Source organism: Tupaia chinensis, unplaced genomic scaffold (genome assembly GCF_000334495.1).
Source record: "Tupaia chinensis unplaced genomic scaffold, TupChi_1.0 Scaffold000187_1, whole genome shotgun sequence".
Lineage (NCBI taxonomy): Eukaryota > Metazoa > Chordata > Mammalia > Scandentia > Tupaiidae > Tupaia > Tupaia belangeri.
Window position 1 is genome coordinate 4,392,463 of NW_006159662.1, and position 18,625 is coordinate 4,411,087.

Below are 18,625 nucleotides of genomic sequence, written 5' to 3' on the forward strand. Positions count from 1 at the left end.
GCCCCCACCATCGCTCCCAGCACTTCTGGCTCTTTCCCTCAGTCTACAAACACAAGTGAAACTCTTGTTTTTAAGAAAAGTTGCACTCAACAACCTTCTGCCTCCCCTGACCTCGCGGCCCCTTTCCAGCCACCTCCTTTCTCAGTCAGACCTCTGGGACGGCAGCCTCTGCTCCTTCACCTCTCAGCAGTCCCTGACTGGTCCCCTCCTCTCCCTGCCTTTGTGTTCCTCTCCTAAGAGGGCACCAGCAGCTACCTCATGCCCAATGCGAGGGCTGCCCTCAGCTAACTGAGCTCCCTGTACCTTCAGCTGGTGATCGGACCGCCGCCTCTTTCCTGGTCCTTCTAGATCCGCTTCCCTGCTTCTCCTCCCTCCTCTTAGACAAACCCTCCTCCCCTCCCCCGACGTCTCCCTGGCTGTGGACTTGGCCCCTGGTCTCTGCAGACTCCACAGTCTTATCCTGCCTGGATCCCAGCTCCTCTCTCGTGTCCTGGCCCGCCCTCTCTCCATCCTCGGGTTCGGCATGGAGCTGGCTGCTGACAGCTCCTCCCACTCACCCTGCAGGCCCCTCTGCATCCAGCTGCACCCCTCAACTTCGGCTTCCTCCTTTATCTTTTTCTGGCATTCTCTATTAGTTGGTGTCACCCACATCCTCCCAGGAACCTAATTTGAGAGTCGTGTCTCCACTTTTTCAATGCCCACGTTCAAAGTTACGGTGGCAAACTGCAAATAATAGGGAATTCATCACGAGCGATGTCGCGTGCATACACGATGCTGTGTGGCCACCACCCTGTTCAGCTGTAGCCCATGTTCGTCACCCCTAGCACATGTCCTTTTGAGTCCACTGAAGGGTTCTCCAGTTGGTCTCTTCCCTCCTCACTGTGCCAATGTGCAGATCAGCTCATTGGCTTTCACCTACACACTCCCACACCCCCCCACCCCCACACCCCCGGCTGTTCACTGGCCTCAGGCCTCTTTCCCCAGGCCACAGTGATCTTCCAAGTGTTGCCAGTCTAGTGCTGCCTCACCCTCCAAAGGCCACAGGACAGGTCTGGCTTGTGTGCCGGGCTGGCAAGGCCCTGCGTTTGGCACCAACAACCTGGTCCCACACTCTGCTTCCCATAACCAGCCGCCAGAATGCGCCGAATTTTCCTGCCCCCGTGCCCTGGTACACGCTGTTCTCCTGCCCAGAGCACCCACTGCCCTCCAGCCTGGGGGCTCAGTGCAGGGGTCACTTCCTCCCGGACAGCCCTTCCTTTGGGTGCCCACTCACACCACTGGGCTCCAACTGCCTGGGCCCCCAGCCTGCTCATCACCCTGTGTGCCCAGCCCCTGAACAGTTGCCCCATCAGTGTCCCGTGGTTGGGACCTTGCTCTGCCTCTGGGGACTCGAGATTCAGATGAGGAAATGGATCAGTGGCTCTATGCTGGGCCGACGTGCTCACCAGGGACTCCGCTTTGGGGCTCCCGGTAACTTTCCTGACAATGGCGGGCGGCCCCTCCTCCCCACTTTCTGAGTCATTTCCAGGTTGAGGGCCAGGTGGCCGGCTGAGTCACAATGCCTTATCTTTCCAGGGAGCATCAGCATCCGCTGACTGGCGGCCTTGAGGTCAAGGGAAACAGGCCCATCATGCTGGTATTTTGGGATTTGGCACCGTAGGCCTGGGTGCCTCATCTGTGCCTGGTGACTTTGTAACTTGAGATCTTTCCCCATCAACCTTCATCTCTCCAAGTGGAAAAGGTCTGACTTCTTGAGGCTGTTCTGCAACCCCATCCTTCTTCCCAGCAGTTCTGAACCTGGTTGGGCTCAGTAAGGAAGGCTGCGGGCCTGCTCCCTAGAAAAACACACATTGTGTACAATTGGAGGTGGATTGTGAGTTCCTTCATGCCTGTCCCATTTGTGCACCTTCCAGGGCCCTGGTTCCCAGGGTGTGGACCATCACCCCACTGTGTAAGCAGTGACACACGGTAATCGTTTGACTGTGCGTGGACAGTTTATTTACAGAGGGTAGCGTATTGTTCAAATAGGAATCAGGTAGAGATTTTTAAGAGAGTTTGAGTGTTTTTTTTTAAATAATTATTTTATTTAATGTTATTCATTGTTTTGTTGTTGTTGTTGTTGTTGTTGTTTTAAGTTGACCAGAGAGAGAAAGAAGGAAAGTGAGAGAGCAAGCTGCCAGATCTGGACTTGAACTGCGGTCAGCCATGTGAGAGTTCAGCCACCTCAACCACCACACCACCTGCCGACCCCAAGTCTGGGTGTTTTTTTAATCTATTGATGCTTAACAAGTTACTCCACAATTTTGTGGCTTTAAAATAATGTACATTTATTATCTCATGTGGTGTCTGAGGGTCAGGAAGCCACTAGGGGCTTAGCTGGGTGGTTCTGGCTCCAGGTCTCTCATGAGATTGCAGACCAACTGCTGGCCAGACTTCGCAGTCCTCCGGCTACTGGCAGGAAGCCTCAGTCTTCATGTGGATCTTTCAGGGGCTGCCCATGACAGGGCAAGTGGCTTCCCCCAGAGCAAGTGACCCAGGAGGAGAAAAAGTGGCCAGAAGTGACATACTAGCATTTCTGGAGGATTTAACATTTTTTCATTGGCAACCAGTAATTGTACATATTTATGGTTACAGTGTGAAATTTTGACACGTCTCTACAATGTGTAGTGATCAAATCAGGGTAATGAGCTTATCATGATCTCCTCACCTACCATTTCTCCACATTGGGAATATCCAAAATTTAGCTATTTGAAACATGCAGTGGCTTCCTGTTAGCTACAGTCGCCCTATGATGTAGAACACGATACAGAACGCTCAAACTTGATCCTGTCCAACGGTATTTTTGTGCCTGTTAACCCATTCCCCATTCCCCTTCTCTGTCTCCGGTAATGCCTGTTCTCTCTCCTTAGATCAAGTTGTTTTTTGTTTCATTTTTGTAATTTGCTGTAGGGCATGTGCACTCAACAGAGAGATGAAGAGGGATGGAAAGTGAGAAAGTATCCCCTGGGGTGGATGGTCACACAGCAATCTCTTCGCCATTGTCCTCTCAGGACCTTGGGCATGCACACACACATCTCAGCATTTTCCAAGCCACCAGGTCTGGGATTCAAACCATACTCTTGGCCATGTGGTATCCCACTGCCTTAACCATTATGCCACTGGCTGACTCTAGGTCAACTTTTAAAAATTTCTACATACAAGGGGAATTTCAAAACATTTATGGAAAGCGTTAAAGTATAAATTTATTGTGGTAAAAAAATGGAACTCCATGCATAATGTTTATTTAATTATGTTGCTTAAAAAAAATGACGACAGATACTAACTCCACTAAAAAATGCCACTGCTTTGTGCCTTAGCCAAGTTGCCTTTGATATTGCTGAAAAGAGAAAGGGTTTATGTGAAAGGGAAATGAGCTGGGCCTGGGCCGGAGGAGGCCCAAGTTAAGGATCCTGTGGTGACGCTGGAAGGCCACACTAGGGAAGAGCAGTGAGATGCAGAGCTCCCGGCAGGCAGGAGCCGGGCCAGCCTCTCTGTTCCCTGAACACTAGCGATGAGCACAGAGCTTGGCGGAGAGAAGCTGCCTTCGGTGTTTGCTGTGAGTGATGCTGAAGAAGAGAGAAGGGAGAGCTAACCAGGAGCCAGGCCCTGGGCAGTCTGTACACTGCTCCAGTCTACATGCAGCTCCTCCCGGGCACCTCGGTCACTGCTGCAGCTGAAAACACCAGGGAAGGCAGCTACCAGAGTCCTGTTTTATGGGAGGAGGAGTGGTGGCCCAGAGAGGTTAGGAAGCTCACAGACCACCCAGCCAAGGACTGTGGGATTAGAATTTGAGCCCAGGAGTGCTTGCTTCTCCTCTGCCTTGTCTCCCAGCCTGGGGCATGCCAGCTCCAATAGTAAAGCAGCCCAGTGACTCATGCGAAGACTGCAGTGGGCTGGGCGAATGTGGGAGTCTGAAGTCACTATAAATTTTATTTTAAAGAATAATTTTTTTTAACTTTATTTATTCATTTGTTTATTTCAATTTGACCAGAGAGGGACCGAGTGAGAGAGTGAGAGAGAGACAGAGAGAGAGAGAGAAAGCTGCCAGGTCCAGGACTCAAACCGCAGCTGGTCATGTGGGAATCCAGCGCCCTCAACCACCATGACACCTGCTGGCCCTAAAGTCACTATAAATTAAAAAGATTTTTTTTTTTTTGAGAGATTTTTCACTATAGGGCGCATGCGCTCGCCAGACAGACAGAGACAGACATAGAGACAGAAAGCGAGAAATCACCCCCGAGAGGAGATGGCCACGCCGCAATCCCTTCTCCTCCATTCTCCTCTCGGGATCTTGGGCACGCACGCACACGTGCCCGGCGTGGGTTTTAAGCCACCGGGTCCGGGACGCGAACCGCGGTTGACTACGTGGGAGTCCAGCGACATAGCCATTACGCTAACTGCTGGTTCCCGAAAATTAAAAAGATTTTTTAAAAATATTTTTTTCTTTTATTTATGATAGAGCTTCTATATGCACTAGAGAGAATAAGAGAGAGAGGGGGGTGAACATCCTCCACAGGGTCTGGTCACACTGAGATCCCCTTCCCCTTCCTCCAGCCCTCCATCCCGTTGGGTCCTGATATGCGCACGTGTGCCCAGCGTGTTTCAGGCTGGTGGGCTGGGATTTGAACTGTGGTTGGCATGTGGGATCCAGCTTCTCTTGAGCAGTGCATTATGACTGAGCCATGGATCAATCCATATGTATGTATGTGTGCGTGTGTGTGTGTATGTGTACACATATATTTAATTTGCCAGAGGGCATATGTGTATGCTCACCAGAGGGAGAGAGAAAGAAAGCAAGAAAGCACCCCACCACCACCACCACCATGGGGGAATAGTCACAACGCAATCCCTCCTCCTCCATTCCTTCCTCCTTGTGGGATTTTGGGCATGCATAGACATGTGCCAAGGGTGTTTTTCAAGCCACCGGGTCTGAGACTTGAACTGTGCAATTAGCCATGTGGGATCCAGCCTCCTTAACCACCAGGCCACAAATTGACCCCCACTAATATTTTTTAAGAATTCCAGAAACGTTGAGTGGATATACAGGTTCTCCAGAGTTGGTTCTATTTCTGTGACTGAAGAATCCAGCATTTTATAGGTGCCAGTGCTTTAACACAGATAGATTCTCATTTGCATGCACTGTCACTGTGCCCATTGTATAGCTAGGTGAACTGAGGCCTAGGGAAATTTAATGATTTGCCAAAGGTCACTCAAGTTATAGCAGCCAAGGTGGGGGGTTTGGTTCTGAGTTCTCTCCCCTTGGCTTGCAGTTGACTGGCTGACTCCCTACTATGTTCCACCTGGTCTTTCCTCTGTGTATCCCTAGTGTCTCCATGTGTCCAGATGTTCTTATAAGGACACAAGTTAAATTGGATTACCCATCCTAACAGCCTCATTTTAACTTTGTTTCCTCTTTAGAGGCTGTATCTCCAAATATAGTCATTCTGAGGTAAAAGGGGGTTAGAGCTTTAACTCCAATATAAATTGGGGTCATATTGGGTGGTGGTGGGGGGGGGGATGCTTTCTTGCTTTCTCTCTCTCCATTGAGGAAAGGACCTAATTTAGGCCACAATAGCATTCCTCAGTAGAACACCCAGGCCTAACTTGGCTAACACAATTCTGCGAGGGACCATAGCAAAGAGATCCAAGCACACAGATTTCTGGAGCTCTTCCTTGGCCCAAAGGCAAGATGAAGAGTGTCTTAGAATGTGAAAGCGTATTCAACCCATGAATAGTTTTCTCTTATTAGATCATCTGATAAAAATGATCTTTAGGAGGCTTATCTAAGTCATGGATTGTTCTACAACATCCTGGTCTCTGCAGTTCTCATAAGGGTCCCATAACTTTGAGTAAAGTCCATATATTTTTTAAAAATATATTTCTTTTTAAAAATTTATTTATTTATTTTACATGCTTTCACTGAACATCACCACAGCATACCGAATGCAATTTTCCAGCCAGAATACACTGTAAAGTGGCTTAATCATAAATGTTATCATCAACAAATAATTTTCCATTTCTTGTATGTATGTGTGTATGTATATGTATATGTGTGTGTATGTGTGTGTGTGTGTGTATATATAATTCCCCCCTATTTCTCATCCTCTACCATTTCCCATCCTCCTCCCACTCTGTCTCTGGTATCTACAGTTGCTTTCCATTCCTTTATTTTTTCCCACATTGTATCGATTCACAAAATATCTTGGTTAATCTAATACTTTCAATAGTAAATGCTGCTGGTAAGTACATATCTGTGCACAAAAGTTGACTTTAGGCATGAAACTCTGTGGATAGAATGAATATACTGTAAAATAGCACAGAGCTGAGGGTATATAGCTTAGGTATTTTTTAAATACATTTTTTAATTTCAAGAAAGGCAGTTTTAGCTTTAATAAATAAAAATCAAAGAATGTTAAGGGAACTTTGCTTAATAACTTACAGTCAGGAAACAGGTTAGGATTCTGTTCGGATAGTAGGTACATGGACCTGTCCACAACTCGAGAGAAGACAAAAATCTTTAAATCTGGAAAACAAAACATAGAAGAAAATCAGTAATGTTTTAGTCTAAAGTCATAAAGTTCTATCTCACCAGTTCAAACTCATGTACTTTATCTTCTGTTGTGGTCCGATCTTTTCATTTAAATTCTGGAAGATAACGTTCAACTCTGCATTGTCCCTACCATTAAGCTGGCCATTTTCTTTTTTCTTTTTTTGGAGAGGTTTTCGCTATTGGGCACGTGCGCTCGCCAGACAGACAGAGAGAGACATAGAGACAGAAAGCGAGAAATCACCCCCCAGAAGGGATGGTCACGCTGCAATCCCTTCTCCTCATTCTCTTCTCGGGATCTTGGGTACGCACACACACGTGCCCAGCGTGAGTTTTAAGCCACCGGGTCCGGGATGCGAACCGCAGTCGACTACGTGGGAGTCCAGCGACATAGCCATTACGCTAACTGCTGGTTCCCAAGCTGGCCATTTTCTTAGCTGTTTTAGAACTCTTATTTTTGTGTGTCTGACTTTAGTTTTCCTGGGATAGCATTGCCTTCAGAACTTCTTGGAGAGCTGATCAGGTGATGGTAAGTTCTTTCAGGTTTTGTTTACCTGAGAATGTTCTTGTCTTCTCTACCCATATGAAGGATAATCTTGCTGGATATAGTATTCTTGGTTGAAATTGTTTTTCACTCAACACTTTGGATATATTTTCCCATTCTTTCCTTGTTTGCATTGTTTCCCTTGAGAGATCTGCTGTTAGCCTGATGGGATATCCTTTGTAAGTAACTTGATGTTTCTCTCTTGCCAATTTTAGTACCCTGTCTTTGTTTTTAGTTTTGGTCATTCTGGCTATAATGTGTCTTGAAGAAGATCTTCTTGGGTTGATCCTATCTGGGATCCTTTGTATTTCTAGAGTCTGAATCTTTGAATGCCTCTCTAGGTTTGAGAAGTTTTCTTTCAGGATTTCATGGAATAGATCATCAATGCCCTTATTAGTTTCTTCACCTTCTGGCATACTGATTATCTGGATGTTTGGATGTTTAATGGTATCTAGTATTTCTCATATATTATTCTCATTTTTTGGGCTATTTTCTCAGACTTTTTGGTAGATTTTACTAGTCCAGTGATCCTGTCTTCCACATCTGAGACTCGACTTTCTGTATGATCTAGTCTGCTTTTAATACTTTCAAAGGAGGTTTTGACTTCCTGTATTACAGCCTTCATCTCCAACAGTTCCATTTGATTCTTTTTTATGGTGTGTATTTCCTCTTCTAGCTCTTGCAAGAACTTCCTCAATCCCTGGAACTCATCAGATTTTTTCTTCTGGTGTTCATTGTTTCTCTTCTCTTTTCTGTTTCGTCACTATGAATACTCTAAATTCTTTATCAGACATTTCCATGAGTTCCACTGTACTGTCTGTGGATGAAGAATAGTTATTCTTTTCCCTTGGGGGTGAGGTATTTCCTTGGTTTCGCATATTTCTTGTAGCCCTGTGGTGATTTCTAGTCATCTGATGGGTTATTCTTTTCTTCCTAATTTCTAGAAGATCAATCTGAGCAATCATAGGTGCACAGGAGGATGTGGTCTGCAAACTCTTTGGCTTCTCCCTTTGTGTCGCAGATTCAGTGGGTGTTGAGGAATATGAGGACCCAAATAGTATTCAGATTTTGGCAACTTTTCAATTAGACTTGTCTAGACACTCATTGCGTGGAGGCTGAGCAACAAAGTGATGAGGTAAAAGAAAAAGGATAAGAAAACAGAAAGAGAGAAAGAAAAAAGAGAGAAACAGAAAAAGCAAACAAACCAAAAAATTATTTATTTGTTAATTTTAAAAAACAAAAAGTAAAAACCACGTGGTGTGGAAATCACTAGATCTCAGTTCTCATGGCGGACTCAGTCTTCTTCTGGCCTGCCCTGTTTACCTAGATGAGAGCGGGAAGGAGGAGGGGATTATTACCAAGATAAAGGAGGACTTCAGAGCCCAGAAAAAGCTTTACCTTACAAAATTTTTTAAAAAGGAAAATTTAAAAAATGAAAAGACAGAGACAGAAAGAGACAGAGAGGGATACAGGGGCTCTACCAGGGTAAATTCTCAGCAGAACATCTTTATTGCCTTATCTCTGAAATCACTAGATCTCAGTTCTCATGGCGGACTCAGTCTTCTTCTCAAGTAAAGTCCATATTTAAAGGTGTGTCACCCTATGTGGAGAGTACCACCTCTTGTGTAGATGGTTAGGGGGATAAATAAGGCTGTATTTCTCTTTGTTTGTATAGTAGCCCCCCTTTATCTGCAGTTTTGCTTTCCATGGTTTTAGTTACCTTCAGTCAACTCTGACCCAAACAAATAAATGGAAAATTCCAGAAATAAAAGCTGTTTTAAGTTTTAAATTGCATGCAGTTCTGAGTAGTATGGTGAGATTTATCACTGCCCTATGTAGTTTCACCCAGGATGTGAATCATCATCCTTTTGGCCAGCTTATCTACACGGTACCTGTTGCAGTTATCAGACCCACTGTCAGGTGTCGCAGCTTGTGTTAGGTAACTCTTTTTTTTTTTTTTTTTTTTTTTTATTAAAAAAACAAAAAGAAAAAAAAAAAGAAAGACAGAAAGAGACAGAGAGACAGAAAGTGAGAAATCACCCCCCAGGGGGATGGCCACACCGCAATCCCCTCTCCTCCATTCTCCTCTCAGGATCTTGGGCACGCACGCACATGCGCTTGGCATTGAGTTTAAGCCACTGGGTCTGGGACTCGAACCGCGGTCAACTACGTGGGAGTCCAGCGATATAGCCATTATGCCAACTGCTGGTCCCTGTTAGGTAACTCTTATTTTGCTCAATAATGATCCCAAAGTACAAGAGTCGAGATGCTAGCATATTGTTATCATTGTTCTATTTTATTTTTAGTTATTATTAGTAATAATAAAATAGAACAATTGTACCTAAATGATAAACTTGATCAGAGATGTTTGCATAAGGACAAACATGCAAATGTCATAACACACATACACACACATGCACACGGGTCCGTATTATCTACTATTTCAGGCATCCACTGGAGATCTTAGAATAGATTTCCTGAAGATAATGGGGAGCTACCGCATATGCATAAAGAAACTCTGGCTGGAAGGATGCACAAGAAACTAAAATCAGTGTGTGTGTGTGTGTGTGTGTGTGTGTGTGTGTGTGCGTGTGGACACTGTGGAGTTGAGCAAGAGGAGATGAGAACTATGGGGATGGAGACAGGGATAGGAAAGAGACTTTACAATGGCTCTTTTTCTCTATATTTTTCTTTTTGTGGGTCTCAACTCTACAGAATCGAATTTATAATATGCTCTCATCTTTGATCCATGCATGCTTGCCCTTTGTTTGATTTAAATGTGTTTGTTTAGTAACATAATGAATTCACATGACTCCACAAGCCAACCCAAGAACTGGAACACTAGCAGTACCTGTGTCTCCCCGTGTGCTCCTCCCCATCTATTCTTCTTTCTCTCCAGAGAAGATTAGATCTATAGTCACTAGGATGATTTCTTAAATATTTATTTACTGAAAAAATTTTTAAATGTTGAGACGGTACATGTGCTCACAGGAGAGAACAAAGAGAGAGGGAAAGCCAGAAAGCACCCCCATGGGGGATGGTGACACTCCAATCCCTTCTCTCCATTCTCCTTTCAGGATTTTGGGCACGCATGCACTTGTGCTCAGAGTGTTTTTCAAGCTGCCGGATCTGGGATCAGAACTGCACAGTCGGTCATATGAGATCTAACTGCCTTAACCACAGCACTACTGGCTGGTCCAATTTCTTAAATATTAACCTCATATCCAGCCTCCTTTCTAAAACTCACATTATTTAAACTAATTTGTCTGTAAACTCTTTAAGGTTTTTATGCGAACATCATATCACCTGTCTTTGGAGTTTCGAAACATTTGATTGCACTATTTGCTTAAAATGTTAAATTCTAGGAAGAGCCAGCCCTATGGCACAGTGGTTAAGAGCTAAGCAGAGGGAGATGGATCTCACGTGGCCGCCTGCAGTTTGAATCGCAGTCCCAGTGGCTGGAAAAACAGGCGGCGTGTGTACGCATGCATATCCAGGGTCCTCATGGGAAGGAAGGATGGAGGAAAGAGGATCACGGCATAACCAGGCCCCATGTGGTGGCTCTCTCTTTCTCTGGCTCTCTGGAATTAAAAAAAAAAATTAATTCTACAACTGCTTTATTCACCATTTTATAATGATAGATGAGACAGGAGACAAATAAAGCTTACCAGACACAGTGTGGCTCTTGACCCCAGGTCTAAATACCAGATAGATAGCCTTCTTGAGAATGTGCATGCTAGAAGTTTAAGGGAGACTTGTGGAGTTTCAAGAGGCTGAGACTCCTGGTTTTAAGGTCATGGATGGGCTTTTTTTTTTTTTCTTTTTCTTTTGAGAGATTTTTGCTATAGGGAGCATGTACTCACCACAGACACACAGAGAGACAGAGAGAGAGAGAGACAGACAGAAAGAAATCCTCCCCAGACCCAGTACCTTGAAACTCACGCCAGGTGCTTGTGCATGCATGCCCAAGATCCTGGGAGGAGAAGGGATTGTGGCATGGCCATCTACCCATGGGGGTGATTTCTCACTCCCCTTCTCACTATCTCTGTCTCTGTCTCTGTATCTCTCCCCCTGGTGAGCACATGCACCCTAAGGTAAAAACCCCTTTAAAAAAAAAAAAAAAAGCTAGCCAGCAGGCCAGGAGATGGTGTAGTGGTTAAGGTGCTGGACTTCCACATGGCAGACTGCAGTTTGGGTCCCAGATCCGGCAACTTGAAGCTCATGTTGGGTGCGTGTGTGTGTGTATGTGCCCAAAAATCCCAGGAGGAGGATTGAGAAGAGATTACAGTGTGGCCATCTCCCCTGAGTGACCATTTCTCACCTTCCCTTTCTCTGTCTCTCCCTGTCTCTTTCTAGAAGGTACATGTGCCCTGTGGCAAAAACCTTAAAAATAAAAATAGCTAGAGAACATTCATTTTTAAAGCAATTCATCTTCCCATTAACCCACTACTGTAGATTATTATAGCTTCAAGATACGATCTCTAGCTAGCTGCGTTCTATTGAGTCTGTGGCTGCTGGATACGAGCCAGTTCCATGCTGGAGGACACTAGCCAGAAAGGATGTGGTGAGCCGGCTGGCCCAGAGCCTGCTTTCTGGCAGACCCTGAGTAGCTGGTTGAGGGTGGTGGCTGCTTTGGGTGCTTCACTAGAGGCTCCTAATTGACAGAGCGCATCTGTGCTCTTTGCAGGCAGAGGTGGGGAATGCAACTGGCGGCCTCAGAAATGGTTTCAATGGGAACCAGCAGTTAGCGTAATGGCTATGTCGCTGGACTCCCACGTAGTCGACCGCGGTTCGTGTCCCGGACCCGGTGGCTTAAAACTCACGCCGGGCGCGTGTGCGTGCGTGCCCAAGATCCCGAGAGGAGAATGGAGGAGAAGGGATTGCGGCGTGACCATCCCCCCTGGGGGGTGATTTCTCGCTTTCTGTCTCTATGTCTGTCTCTGTCTGTCTGGCGAGCACACGCGCCCTACAGTGAAAATCTCTCCAAAAAAAAAAAAAAAGAAATGGTTTCAAGTTCCTCTCCCCATGTGGTAAGGTCTCTAGTCTCTAGGTCCATTAGATCGAAAACACCAGCTGGGACTAAGCTAATTTGGTCAGGCCCATGTGGGGAAGGAGAACTCCCGGACCATCCAGTTTCAGAATGAAGGGAGCTGCCATTTTTTTTTTTTTTTTCTTTTTCCCTTTTTTTAAATAATTCTTTTTTCTTTTTTTTAGAATTGTGTATTTTGATTATTCATTCATTTATTTGTTTTAATTTGACCAGAGAGAGACACAGAAAGAGTTAGAGAGAGAGAGAAAGTAAGAAAGCAAGCCACCAGGTCCAGGACTCGAACCACAGTCAGCCATGTGGGAGTGTCCAGTGCCTTAGCCACCACGCAACCTGCTGGTCCCAGAGCTGCCATTTCTTAAGCACTTTCTGTGCCCAGGCATGGCACTGGGTGGTTTCCGGCTGTTCTTCTGTAAGTCTCTGACAGCCACCTACTGAGGTACCAGTCCCCCATCTTACAGATGAGGAAACTGGGCTCAGGAAGGTTAACCATCCAAGGTCATACCATCTAAAACGATTAACCATGACCTGGATACTTGTCTGCTTGGACCCTATGCACCCTCGAAAGTCACAGTGTCACAGCTCACAGGCCACGTACATCTTAATATTTGTCACAGTCTTCCACTTCGTCTCGGTGGGGATAGGAGCAGTCTGGTGCCAGCTGTCTCAGATTTGACCCACTAAAGACAGTTTTTATCTACCTGGCTCTGTTGGGCATTTGGGACCCCTGGACACATACCATACGATGGGGTGACACCCATGTGATGCGAAGGTCACCAGGATGCTGTGGTTTGTGAGATAACAACTGTGTCTGTCCTCCTTCCCTATGCATCTAGCCTTCACCATCAACAGCATCCACATGGAGAGTCTGCCGGGCTGGATAGTGCCCAATGGGTGGAACGTGACCCTGCAGTGCATCGTGGACATCAGCACCACCTCTCAGGTCAAGCCTCAGCACGAGCTGCTGTTCTATAAGGATGACGTGCTGTTTTACAATGTGTCCTCCATGGAGAGCACGGAGAGTTATTTTATTCCCCAAGCCCGGGTCTACGACTCGGGGACGTACAAGTGCACTGTGATCCTGAACAACAAGGAGAAGACCACTGCAGAGTTCCAGCTGTCAGTGAAAGGTGAGTCCCTGCAGTGTCGGCAGACTAGCGTCTCAGCCACGGCACACAGCACTCGGGAAGCGGTTGTAACACAGGTCACATCTGTCCGTCTGTCCCCCTTCTCACTGGTCTGGCATTTTCCTACCCTAAAAATGTAGGCATTAGACACATTCCCAATATGCCAGACTACTTCTTTTTCTTGTCTTTTCTTTGTTGAGAGATTTTTGCTATAGGGCATGTGCACTTGCCAGAGAGACAGAAAGTGAGAAATCCCCACCCCCCTGGGGGGATGGCCATGCCACAGCCCCTTTTCCTCCACTCTCCTCTTGGGATTTGGGGCATGCATACACACTTGTCTGGCATGAGTTTCAAGATATCTGGTCCAGAACTCAAACCACAGTAGGCCACGTGGGAGTCCCACTTCTTAACCACGATGCTACCTGCTGGTCCCATGCCAGGCTGCTTCTAACCGCCATGCTTTTGCGCATGCTGTTCCCTTTCTGGGGGCTGCCCTTCTTCATTTCATTTCCTTATGAACTATAACTTTTCCTTCGAGACTTAATTCAGTGATTTCTTTTTTATTTTTAAGAATTATTTTATTTCAGTTTATTTATTTTAATTTGACCACAGAGAGACAGAGTTTGAGAGAATGAGAGAGGGAAAGTGAGAAAGCAAGCTGCCAGGTCCGGGACTCAATCCACAGTTGGCCATGTAGGAGTCCAGTACCCTTAACCACCATGCCACCTGCGGTCCCTCAGCAATGTCTTTTCTGATTCTTTCTCCAATGAAAATCAACCCCCCCCCAGGCTCTTCTCTCTTCGCTTTTGATGGTTTTGCCCGTGTAAAGGTCATCGAGCGGTGTGAAGCACTGGGTTCTGCAGACACTCGGCCTAGGTTCCAGTCTGGCCAAGCTCATAATCTCTCTAAACTTCAAAATTGTCACCACTAAGCTGAAGATAGTAGTAATACCTGGCTCAGGGAGTTGCTGAGAAGATTTAAAGAGTCTTGAGGAAGTAGAGTACCTAGTGTAATTCCCAGCGTGTTGTGAGTTCTCAAGAAATGGCGGTTTGCTGTCACTCCATATCACAGCTATTTCTCAAACTTCTGCCTGCTCTTCTGGATTGTGAGATTGTGAGACCAAAACTACGGTCTAGTTTTATAGCTTAAAACAACAAAATCTGGTTCACAATAGACACTCAAGAAATGTTTGTGGGTGGGGCTGGCAGGTGGCGTGGTGGTTAAGAGCGCTAGACTCCCACATGGCTGACCATGGTTTGAGTCTTGGGCCCGGTGGCTTGCTTTCTCACTTTCTCCCTTTCCCTCTCTTTGGTTAAATTAAAGTAAATAAATAAATAAGTAAAATAAAGTTCAATAAAGTAATTCTTTCGTTAAAAAAAGAAATGTTTGTGGAATAAATTAAAGTTAATCCTAGTTTATGGCTGACATTTAATAAAGCGTTGCTGCAGTCACAGTAAGGTTAATAAATACTGTCTGATTTTTCTTCTTTAAACTGTATCGGCTGGGAGTTGGATTATATCATCTTCCTAATAGGATTATACATTATTGAAAGCACCAACCACATCTTGACCACATTCCGTATTTTTCTAAGTGCCTGGTACATGCAGTGGTTACCTGGTAGGTACCACTGCAGGTTCGGGGAACATAAAAGACCCCTCATGTGGATCAGTCGAAATGACTCAGCTGAGGGTGGCTTGTGGCACTTGCCCAAACTGATACTAACGGACTTTCTCTTTCCCCAAAGGAGTGCCCAGTCCCAGGGTGACGGTGGACAAGAAGGAAGCAATAGAAGGCGGGATCGTGACAGTCAACTGTTCCGTCCCGGAGGAAAAGCCCCCGATACACTTCACGATAGAGAAATTCGAACTAAATACAAAAAGCATCAAGCTAAAAAAAGAGAAGACTTCTCGGAGTCAGAATTTTCTGATACTGGAATTCCCCGTTGAGGAACAGGACCATATTTTAGTATTCCGATGTCAAGCAAGAATCATTTCTGGGATCCACGTGGAGACGTCAGAACTCACCAGGAGTGATCTGGTCACCGTGAGAAGTCAGAGTCCCACTCTTCTCCTAGTCTTTGTGGCTTCTGGTTTGGTATGGGGAGGAAGCTCAGAACTGGAAAGGGGCAGTTTAAGTTGATATGTTTCAAAATTTCTTGAAAATTTTTTCTTTCTTTCTTCTTCTTCTTTTTTTTTTTTCTTTGAGAGATATTTTTGCTGTAGGGCACGTGCACTCATCAGAGAGACAGAGAGACAGAAAGCAAAATAATCACCCCCCGGGGGGATGGCCACGCCGCAATTCCTTCTCCATTTTCCTCTCGGGATTTTGGGCACACATGCTCACGCACCCAGTGTAAGTTTCAAGCTGTCAGGTCTGGGACTTGAACTGTGATTAGCCATGTGGGGAGTCCAGCGACATAGCCACTACACCGCCTACTGGTTCTGAAAACTTTTCTCTTTATTCATGCTAGAGTACATCCATGGGCACATGAGAGTGAGAGTAAGAGAGAGAGAAAGAGAGAGAGAGAGAAGCACCTTCCATAGGGTCTTGTCAAGCCGTGATCCCCTTCTTCCCATGTTCTAGCCCATTGGATCTTGGACACTCATGCCCATGACCAGTGTGTTTCAGGCTGAGCAGGCTGGGGATTTGAACCATGGTTTTCATATAGGATCCAGCTTCTCTTGAGCGAATGTCACCACTGCACCATGAAGCCAACCCTTTTTTCATCATCTGTAACACAGTTAAATGTGCATATGTGCGGTATCTTCCAAAAGCTCATGGAAAATGCATGTTATAAAAAAACTATGCATGGATTGCAGATTTTTTTTTGCACCCAAATAAACTCATTCTTTAATTTAATTTTTCCACACTCTTTTTAAAGCCTGCTTGTACCAGTCCCCAAACAAAAGTTTCACAAACAATATTTACCCTTAATGCATTGTGATATTTTAAGGTCTATTCTATTTCAGTTTTTAAAAAACACTGGCTAGGGGGTCAGCAGATGGTGTGGTGGTTAAGGCGCTAGACTCCCACATCACTGACTGAGGTTCAAGTCCTGAATCCAGTAACTTGGAGATCATGCCAGGCATGTGAGTACATGTGCCCAGAGGAGAATGAAGGAGAAGGGATGTTGCTGTGGCCACCTCCACAGGGGTGATTTCTCACTTTCCCTCTCACTGTCCCTCTCTGTCTCTTTCTGGTGAGCCCACACACCCTATAGTAAAAACTTTTAAAAAAAAAAAGAAGAAGAAGGAGAAGGAGAAGGAGAAGCTGGCCAGGACTCACTGCACTGATGCACACGTGACCTGAAGTTTGGAAGCCGTCACTTTTAAGCCTTTGAAAGTCAGACACCAGGAAGTGGGGTCTAGAGGGTATCGAGAAGGAAGGGGACTAGATGCTCAGCCTTTGCCTTTCATTTGGGCTCGATTTAGAAAATAAGAACAACAGGTGGCCTGAAAAATAGACTCAGGGAGAAGGTAGAGGCAGCGGGAGGAATTTCTGTGAATGGGTGACTATCCCTTACCCAAACTGCTCGAGACCAGAAGCGTTTCGGATTAAATTATTTTGCATATTTTGGAATAGTCACATGTACATAAGGTATCTTGGAGATGGGACCCAAGTATGAACATGAAATTCATTTATTATTATTGTTTCTTTAATTTGCTAGAGGGCATGTGTGCTTGCCAGAGAGAGAGAAAGAGAGAGGGAGGGAGAGTGAGAAAGCATTCCCGGTGTGGGATGATCATACTGCAATCTCTTCTCCATTTCTCCCTCCTTTTGGGATTTTAGGCAAATACACACACATACACACAAACACTTAGCATGTTCCCTAAGCCTATGGCAAACACCTAAAAAAAAAAAAAAGATGCTAGATGCTAGTGTGTATTTTTCCACATTCTTACCAATACAGAGTATTGTCAGTGTTTTATTATTTTTGCCAGTCTGATTGAGGTACAATGATCGTTGTTGTCACGGTTCGTATTTTTTAGATTTTAGTGAGGTTGAGTATGTTTACTGGTCTATACATTTCCCCCTATAAACTGCTGGTTCATATATATCTTGCCCATTTTAATTTTTTCCTTACTGATTTGTTTGAGTCCTTTGTAAATGAAAAAAATTAGTTCTTTGTCAGAGGTACTATTCAAAAATTTCCCCTGGTTGTCATTTGCCTTTTTATTTTATGATGAGTTTTCTGTGCAGAGTTTTTCACTCTTTAGTTAGTCAAACTTATCCAGTTTCTTAAAAATGGCACCTCAGTTTTGCTATTCACACCTAAAGTTCTGCCAGAGTCTAAGATTACTACAGGAAAAAATTCTATGCCTATGTTTTCTTTTACGGTTCCTGTGGTTTTGTTTTTTTCCCTCCATCTAAATCTCTGGCATATCTGGAGTTAATCTGGATATGAGGGAAAAGCTTTCAGTTACTACATAGTTACTCCAGATAGTCTAAAAGTTGAGTGTCCCAAAAGATGCCCTCCATTTTTTCCCCATTTTACTTGAGAAAAGGCTTCTTATTCATTGTCAGCAGGCATGTATGCTCACCAGAGAGACAAAGAAAGAAAGAATGAAATAAAGGGGGTGTGAGCACCCCCCAGCAGGGCATGGTCATGTCTCAATCCCTTCTCCTCCATTTTGCCCTCCTGCCAGAGTTTCAGACATGTATGCACACGTGCCAGGTGTGTTTTTCAGGCAGTCGGGAATAGAATTTGAACTGTAGTCAACCAGGTGGGATCCAGCTTCCTTAGTCATTAGGCTATGAGGCTGGCCATATTTTTTTTTTCAATGATAGCTTTTTATTATACATTTAAGTGACTTCAGAATTGTAAAAACCATTAATGACTATTAAGTTGAGTAACTCAGTAACTTTTTGCTCTAAATTCACTTGTAGCATTTTTAAATGCTTGTGCTCTTTATTTGAGTTGGAATGCATACACTCACTCTAGCGCAACCTTTGGGTTTGTTTTCTGTGTGTACATGGGGACAAAAACCGAGGACCTAGCCCTGTTTCCCTGAAGATTCCATCCCCTGGTATCTGACCCGTATTGGATTAAAACTGTGTTTCAAGCTGTGTGCGTCCTGAAATCAGTTTCGTGAGTCATGACTGGCATTTTAAAGAAATAGACTAGAAGCCAGTTTCTTTTCTGCATTAAAAAAAAAATTTTACAAAGGTGAGGACCAACTGTTAGCGTAATGGCTATGTCGCTGGACTCCCATGTGGTCTACCGCGGTTCGCATCCCGGACCTGGTGGCTTAAAACTCTTGCCGGGCACGTGTGCGTGCATGCCCAAGATCCCAAGAGGAGAATGGAGGGGAAGGGATTGC

General features: G+C 45.0%; 1 protein-coding gene across 4 annotated transcripts in view; it reads left to right on the top strand.

Annotated features, from left to right (window-relative positions):
- The window catches only part of PECAM1 (platelet and endothelial cell adhesion molecule 1), an 85,514-nt gene that overhangs the window by 22,719 nt on the left and 44,170 nt on the right, over nucleotides 1-18,625 (top strand). For all 4 annotated transcript variants that reach the window (XM_006146787.3, XM_027771172.1, XM_014587176.2 and 1 more), the window contains 2 exons: nucleotides 13,014-13,307; nucleotides 15,049-15,354. In XM_006146787.3, the coding sequence (XP_006146849.1) occupies nucleotides 13,014-13,307; nucleotides 15,049-15,354 (600 nt within the window). The remainder of the gene's footprint in view (nucleotides 1-13,013; nucleotides 13,308-15,048; nucleotides 15,355-18,625) is intronic.